At 38.8% G+C, this 12,313-nt stretch overlaps 1 protein-coding gene across 1 annotated transcript in view; it reads left to right on the top strand.

Moving 5' to 3' along the window:
• Positions 1-11,852, top strand: part of LOC107693585 (serine/threonine-protein kinase PAK 3-like) — a 68,241-nt gene extending 56,389 nt beyond the window's left edge. Inside the window, exons 11-12 of the mRNA XM_016493027.1 lie at positions 11,419-11,556; positions 11,844-11,852. Of these exons, the coding sequence (XP_016348513.1) occupies positions 11,419-11,556; positions 11,844-11,852 (147 nt within the window). The remainder of the gene's footprint in view (positions 1-11,418; positions 11,557-11,843) is intronic.
• Positions 11,853-12,313: the final 461 nt, after the last annotated feature.

The raw sequence follows: 12,313 nt of genomic DNA, 5'->3' as shown, positions 1-12,313 counted from the left end.
CCCCTTCCTGTAAGCATCTTCTTTGGCCTGATGAAGCTGTCTGAGTTTTGCAGCGAAGCATGGTTTGTCATTGTTGTAGGTTAAATGAGTCCTGGTAGGAATGCACATGTCTTCACAGAAACTGATATAAGATGTTACAGTCTCTGTGAGCTCGTCCAGATCGGTGGCAGCAGCTTCAAAAACGCTCCAATCAGTGAGGTCAAAACAAGCTTATAAATCCTGCTCTGCTTCATTAGTCCATCTTTTTACGGTCCTTAATACGGGTTTAGCTGATTTCAGTTTCTGCCTGTAGGTCGGTATAAGATGAACTAAACAGTGATCAGAGAGCCCCAAAGCTGCTCGTGGGACAGAGTGATATGCATTCTTTATTGTGGTGTAACAGTGATCCAATATATTACTGTCTCTGGTGGGACATGTGATGTGCTGTCTGTATTTAAACAACTGCTCCACCAAAAATAAACCATTACTGAACCAACTATCATAAAACAGAGACTTATTCTTGAATAAAATGTTCTTATTGTTCCAAATAAAACATCTTTGTGGTGAAAAGTTATGCTTATAAATTAGTGCCCAAGCTAAGAGAACCTGTCGATGAAAATTGGAAAGTTTGATAGGGAGTTTGGATATATCATAATTACACATTAAGAGAAAGTGAATGCCACCAAGTTGTGAAAAAACAAGTTGAGGAACAACATTCCAAATAGAAGATGGTTTGGCTAGATATTGGTTCAGCCAGTTAATTTTAAATGTATTGTTGAGGGAATTAAAATCAATCAAATTCAGACCACCATTATTATATGCGTTTAACATGACTGATTTTCTCAAATAATGAGATTTATTTCTCCATAGGAATTTTATTAAAACCTCATTAATTAATTTAGACGTGGGCTTATCCACAAAAAGAGACTGAGTTGCGTAGGCCAAACGAGACAGACCCTCTGCCTTAGTAAGCAGCGTTCTGCCTTTTAGTGACAGATCCCTTTGTAACCAGCAATTGCATTTTTTTTTTTGGTTTGAAGTTAGGTGGGGAAGTCGTGGCCTAATGGTTAGAGGGTCGGACTTGTAACCCAAAGGTTGCGAGTTCGAGTCTCAGGTCCGGCAGGAATTGTAGGTGGGGGGAGTGAATGTACAGCGCTCTCTTCCACCTTCAATACCACTACTGAGGTGCCCTTGAGCAAGGCACCGAACCCCCAACTGCTCCCCGGGCACCGCAGCATAAATGGCTGCCCACTGCTCTGGGTGTGTGTTCACGTGTGTGTGTGTTCACTGCTGTGTGTGTGCGCACTTAGGATGGGTTAAATGCAGAGCACTAATTCCTAGTATGGGTAACCATACTTGGCCACATAAAAAAAAAAGTTTGCTGAACACCTATATTCATCTTTAGTAATTAGTATACTAAGATATGTTACCCTATTTTTTGACAGTTATTAAAGTTTAAATTTAATCCTGAAGCTTCAGAAATTGTGGAATTTTTGACGAATCATTCAAGAATAAAGCTGTATCGTCCGCTAATTGACTCATTTTTATTTTAGTGTTGCCAATTGTGATACCCTTTAACTGACTATTGTTGATATGTGTGCTAAGGAACTGCTTTGCAATTAGGAACAGGTAAGGGGAAACTGGACATCCTTGTCAAACTCCTCGTTTTAAAAAGAATCTAGGTGAAGTACCATTACTTAATTTGATAGAGCTGTTTCCATTTATGTACAGCATTTGGACCATCCTGCAAAAGGCATCGCCAAAGCCAATTTTTTGTAGAGCCTGAAATAAACATTTGTGTTCCAATGTGTCAAAAGCTTTGTAATAATCTAAAAAGAAAATGAAGCCATCACTGTCTATTAAATCTGAATAATCTAACATATCTAGTACTAACCGTATATTATTAGAAATGTGCCTTTTCTGCATAAAACCTGATTGTGTTTCTTAAATTATGGAGTACAAAACATATTTCAATCTTTTTGCTAGAACTAAAGCTATTATTTTATAATCATTATTTAATAATGTAATTGGACGCCAATTGTCTATTAAGAGGGGATCTTTATTTAATTTTGGGATAAGCGTTATTAATCCTTGACATAATGTGGCTGGAAGTAATGTTTTCTCTATACTTTCCTCATAAACCTTTAACAAGAATGGTGCTATACTATGACTAAACAGCTTGTAAAATTCTGAGCTGAGTCCGTCTGTTCCGGGGGATTTGTTGGCTTTTAAAGAGTTAATAGCTTCCTCTATCTCTTTCAGTGTGATAGAGGCATCACAAAAATGTTTATCTAAGTCACTCAGCTGGTTTATATTAGGTAAAGATTTAAAGAAGTCATTCATATGTTGTTGGGATAATTTAGAGGTATACAAATCACTGTAAAATTTGGCACAGAACTTTGCGATATTTTTTGGGTCATCACTAATATTACCATTAATCATTAGTTTTTGAATTTGGTTGTTTTTAGCTTGCTGTCTTTCCAATCTGAAAAAGTATGCAGAGTTCTGTTCACCCTCTTCAATCCATTTTCTGCGCGATCTAATAAACGCCCCTTCAGCTTTGTTTATATATGTTGTCTAATTTGCACTGTAATTCAGCCAATTCTGCTTTTTCACAATCAAGTAAATCATCCATATTTTTAGATAAAATATTAGTGATTTTGCATATAACGGTATTTTCATCAATTTTTTTCTTTTTTGCCACATCACTACTAAATTTCCTACGATATTTGCCAATTTAGTATTTAGTAAATTCCCAATTGCAGCTGTAACTGTTCTCTTCTCTTGCTTTATTCCAATTTTTGTGAATTATCTTATTGATTTCATCTTTTACTTTACTATAAGAGAGAATGGAATTGTTAAGTTTCCAGTAAGAACAGAACCTGCACACATCATCAGAAGCAAGGAAATGGGCACGAATAAAGACACTCTTGTGGTCAGAAAATGGTGATGGTAAAATGTCAGAAGAGGTATTGCATAATTCCTTAGAAATAAGCCACATGTCAATTCGGGACTGGGAGGAGAGAGAGTTATTACTCCATGTGAACATCTTTTGAGAGGGATGCAACTCTCTCCAACTATCCATCAAAGAGAATCTTTGCATAAACATTTTCAAGTATAAACTACTATTATCAGGGAGTTTTGGAGGCCATCTGTCTATGCTGCTATCTAAAGCCACATTAAAATCACCACCAAAAATAAGCATGGAATTTGGGTATTTAGTCAATAATTTTAACACATGTTCCTCTAAACGACTAATAAAGGATTAATTTTCTTTCTGCTGGTTATAACCATAAACACAAACAAGGATAGAAGTCAAATTTGAAATTTCAGTAACGAGACTGATAAAACATCCACCTACGTCACTTGCACTGAGTAACACCTTCCCTTTAAACTGATTTTTTTAAATGCATTCACCGGCTGAATGTGTCGTACCATGAGACATTCATATGTCCAGTCCCCATTGTGACCTCCAGAAATTAAGATCCTCTACTGATGAGTGACATTCTTGGAGGAAACAAAAATCTGATTTAAATTGTTTGAGATATAAGAAAACAGACTTTCTCTTAGTGAGATTTCTTAGCCCTCTAGCATTTAAAGAAACAACAGATAAAGACATGAAAAAAAGGTGACTGAAAAATAAATAAATAAATTTTAATAGACCTAGAGAAGCAAAACAAATAACTTCTTGTATAGAACTTTAACCGGTCACGAAATGAGCACAAGGATGAGAACCACAACTCAAACAATAGGAAAAATATATTAAAATGCAGTATGAAATGCTTAAGTAATACTTAAGAAATTTAAGAACATAAGTATAATACCAGATCGTCATGAGGAGACTGTATTGTAATATACAAACCAGACAACACGCATATCTAATGCATACTAGAACGTCTCAATAACTACATGTCCCACCAAACTATAACACGTTCTAGAATAGAACTATTTAAATCTTGTGAAAAGGCAACGTATCAAATGTCTTACATAGTAATCAAAAGTGTAGTACCGCCAGACGAGTGCCTTTAGTGTCCTGGGAAGAACTGTAAACTGGTGATGGTCCAGAACATCGAAGAGGGCCAACAAGCCAAAAGGATGGAAGCAATATTAAAGTCAAAAGATAAGAATAAATGAGAAACTTATTTTAGTCATTCAGGAGGGAAAATCTCAGCTCCCTCTACAAATGCCCTTCCACCCACAAAATAAGCTCGCTTATTTTCTTTTCTGGCCTTTTCCATGACGGGCCATAGCTTGTTTCTTCATTCTCTATCTGCTTGAGACAGATCCTCGGATATTTTCAGGTTGTTATTTCTAAGGAAAATGGAATCCTTAGCAGCACGCCAGACCGCGTCGCGTTGAAAACGAGAGGTAAACTGTACGATGATTCCTCTGGGCTTGCTGTCGTTCAGCCGTTTTCGACCCAGGTGATGAACGGTATCCACGGCATCCGGGAGTTTGTCTTTCGCATCTGGCAGAAAGCTGCAGGCAAACGTCGATGATCTTACCTCGGATATCTTCTCGCTCACTTTCAGGGACCCCATGAACTCTGAGACAACAAAGACGTGAATAAGCTTCAAGGTGCAGAAGCCGTTTTTCCTGTTCATGCCAGTTAAACTCGACTCTTTTGGCTAGTGACTCAGTCGCACCGACTTTGAATTTCAAGTCTTTAACTTCGGCACTCATAAAGTAAATCTCATCCTTCACTCCAGAAATCTGTCTGGTATTTTCGTTGATTGTTTCTTTCATACTAGCGATCACATGTGAGTTTTCCCCCACCATCTTTTCCAAAGCATCCGAACGATTATTAATCAGCCTCGAAAGCTCCCCAAGTTGTGAGAGGATGGCAGTTGTGTCAGCGCTCTTGGTCTTGCGTTGATTGATGGCAGGGGACTTACATGGGGTTTGCTGGAAAACAGGGAAATTCTTCCTCACACAGCATGAATTCTGCAGAGTCAGTATCATGGCTCATGTAGTCATGCATGTTCTCCATCAGAAGTTCTTTTCAGGCTTGACTTGTCTCATTAGCAGTTTTGTTACCATTAGCAGCAGCTTGAGTTCCATTCCTACTTTTTCTTTTCTCGGATTTTCCCATTTTGACAGCTACTACAAATTTAACACTGGTTAAATGTGATCTGGTACAAATTATGAGTTCAAAAGCTTTTCTAACTGCATTACAAGACAAAATAAACAGCTGAATTTGCGGAGCTCATCAACATGTGTCTGATCAGAGCGCCATCTTGGACCCCTCCCTGTTTGGAACTATTTTCGTTGGCAAAATGAAGCAAAAACAAGCAATATTGTGTCTAAAATGTAAGTCACTTATTGCTAACTTTACTGAACTTGTATAAAATTATTATTAAATTCGTTATCATGCTGATATCTGCAGAAAAATGGTGCACTTTGTGTGATATAGATTAAGTTAACTATATTAAGTTGTATAAATATAAAAAGCATACAGAAGCGGTTTTTGCCATCTACAATTTAGAATGCCTTAAATTTTGAGTTTTAATAAACTAATAAATCACGTGCATGCACTCTGTTTCTGTTTGTGTGATTTGGTGATATACTCGAAAATGTCAGATCGTACATCGTTACAACACTTACCATATTATCGCAGAAGATACACTGCACAGTATATCGCACACCCCAGACCCCAGAGAGTGGAAAACGAAATCATCCGTGGTTGTGTGAGCACTTGTTTGCACATGAGCATAGGTGTTTTTAGGAGTCTAACTTGCAAGCGCCAGACCACTGATCATCTACAATTTAGAATGCCTTAAATTTTGAGTTTTAATAAACTAATAAATCACGTGCATGCACTCTGTTTCTGTTTGTGTGATTTGGTGATATACTCGAAAATGTCAGATCGTACATCGTTACAACACTTACCATATTATCGCAGAAGATACACTGCACAGTATATCGCACACCCCAGACCCCAGAGAGTGGAAAACGAAATCATCCGTGGTTGTGTGAGCACTTGTTTGCACATGAGCATAGGTGTTTTTAGGAGTCTAACTTGCAAGCGCCAGACCACTTTCCTGCAGTCCGTGTTCTTCTGACTTCTGACTATTTTGTAGTAAGTAATGAATATGCTTCGGGGAAATGTATCGGAGTGAAAGTATATTAGGAAATGTAGTGGAGTAAAAGTAAAAGTTGGCTGAAATATAAAAACTCAAGTAAAGTGCAGATACTCCCAAAAAATACTTAAGTTCTGTAACGAAGTGTTATTACTTCGTTACATTACACCACTGCATAAGATCCCCCTGAGTTAGTAGTACCAAGTTTCATACCAAAAGTCCTCTGCCCACAACACTCCTGTTTGGGGCCCATTTAATAGGTTGGAAATGGGATGTAGATTGCTAGGCAATCAATTAAACTAATAGCAATCCCGTTGAATAAATTGCAAGTGGGATATGTGTCCTCTTGCAATTTATTCAATGGGATCGGTTTAATAGACTGGTTGGACAATCATCCTAATAAGCTATTATAGTGATCCCATTCAATGAATTTCAAATGGACACATATCCCACTTGCAATATATTGAATGGGATCGGTTTAGTATTTTGGTGGACAATCATCCCACCAACCTATTAAAATGATCCCATACAATAAACTGTAAGTGGATATATATCCCACTTGCTGGCAGTGGTCAATGGGTCATTTTGTCACTTTAGTGGGTAAGTGGACAAATAGTGGGTTCGTGGGATAGGGGTCGGGGCAGTGGTCAATGGGGGTCAAGGGGTCAGTCTGTCACTTTAGTGGGTAAACAGACACATAGTGGGTTCGTAGGATGGGGGGGTCCCGAGGGCGGGGCAGTGGTCAGCTGTGGTCATCGGGGGTCAGTTGGTCACCTTGGGTAAGCGGACAAATAGTGGATTCATGGGATGGGTGCAGGGCACAAGAATGGTCAGGGAAATGGACAACTGGCAGGTATGCGGGATGGGGGTCCGCATGCCAAAGTGTATGGGAAATGGACGAATGGCAGGTAAGCAGAACAGGGGTCCCACCCGAAAAGCGTCCACTTTCAACATATTTGAATGGGGAGAACCCCTATGTAATAGGCCTTAAGTTGGACATAGTGTCTCCCGACTGTGGAGCATGGTTGAACTGTGTTTGGGGGGCTCCCATTCGGGTCTGGGATGGCGGGGCGGCTGGCGTCCGGTGTCTGGTGCACGGCGTCCACGAACCTACCACAAACCTTTCTGGAGCTCCCATGTGCGGCGGCCAGGTGCTAAGATTGAGCATCAGAGCCTGTTTGGACGCAGATTCTCTGCCTCCTGATGTTCTGATGCAACAGGTCAGTCATCGAGTCAGTATGACGCATGTTGGCGACCTCCAGTTCCTGAATTTGTCAGTGACTTTGACAGACCTGGTGGACAAGGCACTGTGTGCCCTGAAGGACATGTGTCTTCAGGGCACACAGTGCGCCCTGAAGGACATGTGTCTTCTGCCACTGTGTCTTCTGTTCCGCAAAGCTGCGGGAACCCTGCCCCAGGTATGTTGAATGTAGTTCCACTGAGACTGTTGGCAAGGTGTCTGGATGCTTGGCACTTCCCGATAGCTACTCAGGACCATTCAGCTCGGCTATGCGATTCAGTTTGCCAGGCATCCACCAAAGTTCAGTGGCATTCTGTTACCTCAGTGTGAGGTGAGAATGCTGCTGTTCTTCGAGCGGAAGTTACCTCCCTTCTGGCGAAGGACGCGATAAAGCCTGTCCCCCTGCCCGAGATGAAGAAGGAGTTTTACAACCCCTACTTCATTGTACCCAAGAAGGGTGGGGGGCTCAGACCAATCTTGGACCTAAGGGTGCTGAGTAAGGCCCTGCACAAGCTCCCATTCAGACTGCTAACCCTCAAACACGTTAGAGTGTAAGGTACCAAGATTGGTTTGCAGCAATAGACCTGAAGGATGCGTGCTTTCATGTCTCGATCCTTCAAAGACTCAGGCCGTTTTTTCGGTTTGCCTTCGAAGGACAGGCATATTAGTACAAAGTTCTTCCCTTTGGGCTGTTCCTGTCTCCTCGCGTCTTCACGAAAGCCGTGGAGGCTGCCCTTGCCCCTCTTAGGGAAGTGGGCATTCGCTTTTTTATTCTTGACAACTGGCTTATTCTAGCTCACTTGTGGGAATTGGTTTGCACATACAGGGACATGATCTTTGACCACCTAGCCCGATTGGGACTTTGAGTCGACTGAGAGAAGAGCAAATTCTCTACTGTGTAGAGTATCTCTTTTTTTGGACTCTTTAACTATGACAGCACACCTCTTAGAGGACCGTGCTCGGTCTGGGCTGACCTGCTTGAGAATGCTCAAGTACAAGATCTAATAAGTGTAAGTGACAGTTTTATCAGTCACTTTGCTCATTCCAAAGCTCATTTACTCAAGTTAATTAGAACTTTAAATTAGCTGACAACATTTACTAGCAACACACAGTAACATTAACTGCCACTACACTGAAATATGCTGTTGCTAATGGTGATTAACCATGATTAACACACTACTATCTTGATGATATGTATTTAAAGGGATAGTTCACCCAGAAATGAAAATTCTGTCATAATTTACTCATGCTCATGCCTTTTCAAACCGTAAGACTGAGGGGCATTGCCAAATTGAAGTTTCTTGACTTTTATAGATTTGGAGACTGTGATTCATGCTTTTATTTCATCCAGACTGGATTATTGCAATTCTTTATATCTGGGGCTGTCTAAGAATCTGCTTGATCGGTTGCAATTAATGCAAAATGCAGTGGCCAGACTGCTGACTGGCACGAGGAAATTCTGTAGTATATCTCCGGTGCTGGAGTCTCTGCACTGGCTGCCTGTTGATTTTAGAGTGCAATATAAGGTATTGCTAATGGTTTTTAAAGGGTTACATGGTTTTGCCCCAGAGTATATTTCTAGCCTGTTACAATGGCAGTGTGCTGCTAGACCGCAAAGATCGTCTCAGAGTCTCATTCTGCATGTTCAGAAATCAAAATTAAAGACTAACGGGGATCATGCCTTCTCTGTGGCAGCTCCACGTCTCTAGAATAGCCTCCCTCCTCATATTAGATCCTGCAACTCGTTGGAATGTTTTAAATATGGTGACCATATGTCCTCTTTTTCCCAGACATGTCCTCTTTTCAGACCTAAAAAATTGCGTCTGGCCGGGATTTCTAAATCGCCCAAAATGTCCGGGATTCGGCTTTTGCTTTCTACAGTCGCCATTCATTGTGTGCGTTTTTGTTTTAGAGCCCTGCGAGGGATTGTTTTATTAATCCTGCTCCCGCTGAATTTCTGACCATTACCGCCCACTCCCGTGATTTTTGTGTCCAGTCCCACCCACTCCCGCAAACATTCTAATATTGCATATAATTTTATATACTTCCACTTTCGATGTAGCGATCACGCGCGTTCTGTGTAAAGGAAGATCAGATATTTGTCAGTGAGCTCAGGATCTGTTGAGCAGCAAATCCTCCAGCATGATCTGTTAGTCATCTCTCCTCTCAACCCGTGATCAGTTAAATCTGACTCCTGCAGCTCGTGTTGGATGCAGGGTTGTGAAGTCCATGTTTTTTTGGGGTTTTTTTCGATGGAATTGGGCTACTTTTACACTTACCATCTGTTGATTTTCCCCATTTGAAATGTTGCAGAAATTACATTTGACTGAAATGCTTGTATTTAAACATTTTGCATTCTGTGATAAAACTGTGCTAGATGTTAAGTTTTGTGAAGGATGGCCACTGGTAGGAAGCTTTTTAGCTGTGTTTATGATCAATATGCATAACAGTGACTGTAAATGTAAAATATTTATTTTAGGTATGGAAATTACATATTTTGAGTTGATATTTGGGATATGGTCACTGCACTACTTTGGGCGCTACTTTGGGCATTACTTTAACCAGCAACCAACCACACCCCAGACCCCCGCACCCACTGTCCTCTTTTTGGAAAACTAAAATATGGTCACCCTATTTTAAGTCCTTGCTGAAAATGCATCTCTACTCTATTACTTACCTGCCGCTAGGGGTCTGGAGTCTGAGTAGTGATCTGTATTGGGTGTGTTCTTCATTTTTGTTTGTTTTGTGGTAATGTTGAGAGTGTAAATCACTTTGGTCAACATGTGTTGTTTTTAAATGCGCTTTAGAAATAAATGTTGATTTAATTTTGATTTGATTTTACTTTTGTTCATCTTCGGAATACAAATGAAGATATTCTTATGGAAATCGGAAAGATTTCTGTCCCTCCATTGACAGTCTACGCAACTACCACTTTGACACTTCAAAAAGTTCATAAAGAGATCGTAAAACTAATCCATATGAATTGAGCTGTTTAGTCCAAATTTTCTGAAGAGAACTGATCACTTTATATGATGAACAGGTTTCATTTAGACTCTTATTCACATATTTACATGACAGCGAGCTTAAACAGAAGCTCAACTGTACTTGCTTGACTTGGGTTTGGAACGACATGAGTAAATGATGATATAATTTTCAGTTTTGGGTGAATTACTTCTTAAAGGATTCATATATGTATTTATTTTCTGCAGGTTGCAGCTTCTTGTTGGTAAAATTCTAATTGTGTGTACAGCAAACAAACCATTTGAACTTCAATTAACTATCATAAAGACAAAGATTTGTTGATCCACCTGTAGCATCCACTATAAAATAAATTAAATGCCCTTATTAGCTGATTTTAATATAATACCAATTAAACATTTAAAAATATTAATTATTTCTATTTTTTACATATTTATTTTTATAAAGTCAAATATTTTTAGACATGGCTATAAAGGACATGAATATAAAACATAATATCAGTTGTTACAAATATTGCCAGAGTTTTTTTTTGTTTTTTTGCTCAATATAAAATAATCCAGATAACAGCCATTACTAGTGGACCGACCATGAGTAGTAGTGCGGAATCGCTGTTTGCGATCAGATGACCAGCAGCAGCACACAGTCACAGACAGACCGACTCATACAGACATACTTTTTTAAGCATCTATATGAAGACATAAACTGTTTAAAAGAAAGGAATGAAATGTGTTTATTTAGTAATATTTGTAGACTGTTCATTATTATTAGTGTATTTGTATTACCGTGTATGAAAAAAATAATGAATGGTAGAGTTTATTAATACATCTATGCATTATGTTTGATGTAATGAAAAAAAAAAGTTTTATAAATTAGTATCCAAAATTAGTTTAAATGTAAAAGTGCACATATAAGACTAATAAGATTTACCTTAAAATTACAAAGAAAAATATAAATTATTAGTATGGACATAAAACGTTATATAATGAGCTGAAAAGAAAGAAAACTACTGAAAAAAAGTGTGTGTGTGTGTGTGTGTGTGTGTGTGTGTGTGTGTGAAATTAGTCTTCGTTTACAGTGTTACATTTATTTATTATAATTATTGTTCTATAATTATACATTAATGTTTTTCCCTTTTGATAGGCCCTATATTTAATTGCAACAAACGGCACTCCAGAGCTACAAAATCCTGAGCGGCTATCCTCAGTGTTTCGAGACTTCCTGAACCACTGTCTGGAGATGGATGTAGACCGAAGAGGGTCAGCTAAGGAATTGTTGCAGGTAACAAACTATGTTTCAGACATCTGTATTAATGTAAATTCCAATAAATATAAATTGAACTCATGTTTCATGACATATTGAGAATTTGTATGCGACAGGAACAGCGGCAGTTTCTGTGCTACATTTGCACAGTCTACAGTTCTTCACACTGCTCTATATTATCACTTTAATAGATTATAGAAATACTTGTTCCTATAACCCTATTATGTACATTACAACTTCAGCTGACAAGCTAAAAACACCAAAAATGTCTGCCAAAGTGCTAATATAAGATTGGTGAATTTTAGCAGGTTTGACTGTTTAGTATTGTTTGTTTTGTGTTGCTTTCCACTGATTCCAAAAACTGCAAAGTTGTTAACACAATTTGTCATGTGTGAACAAGGTGCTCCCTGCATGCGTGCTTATTGAAATATACATTAATTTGTTGTGCTTCACACAATAGCCACCAGATGGAACAGCATTCTGTAGCTGAAAACACAGGAGCTAGGCAAGATCAAACTTTTCTTGGCAACTTCAACTTGGCAGTGGTTTGTCTTTAATCAATCTTCAATTTTGCCTTGGGTTATAGATTGTTACATTATATGTATAACATAGAATAACTATCATTCTTTAAAAGTGTCCAATAATTTGTCAACTGCATGTTTATTCAGAGTAAACTTAAAATATCCACAATAAAGTATAAAAAATAATAATAGAAACACACATTTAGTAATGCTGACAATGGAAAATCCATTTACACGTGGCTGCATAAGTGTAA

The sequence above is a fragment of the Sinocyclocheilus anshuiensis genome, unplaced genomic scaffold (genome assembly GCF_001515605.1).
Source record: "Sinocyclocheilus anshuiensis isolate Anshui unplaced genomic scaffold, SAMN03320099.WGS_v1.1 scaffold1702, whole genome shotgun sequence".
Lineage (NCBI taxonomy): Eukaryota > Metazoa > Chordata > Actinopteri > Cypriniformes > Cyprinidae > Sinocyclocheilus > Sinocyclocheilus anshuiensis.
This window is presented reverse-complemented; position numbering and strand designations above follow the sequence as displayed.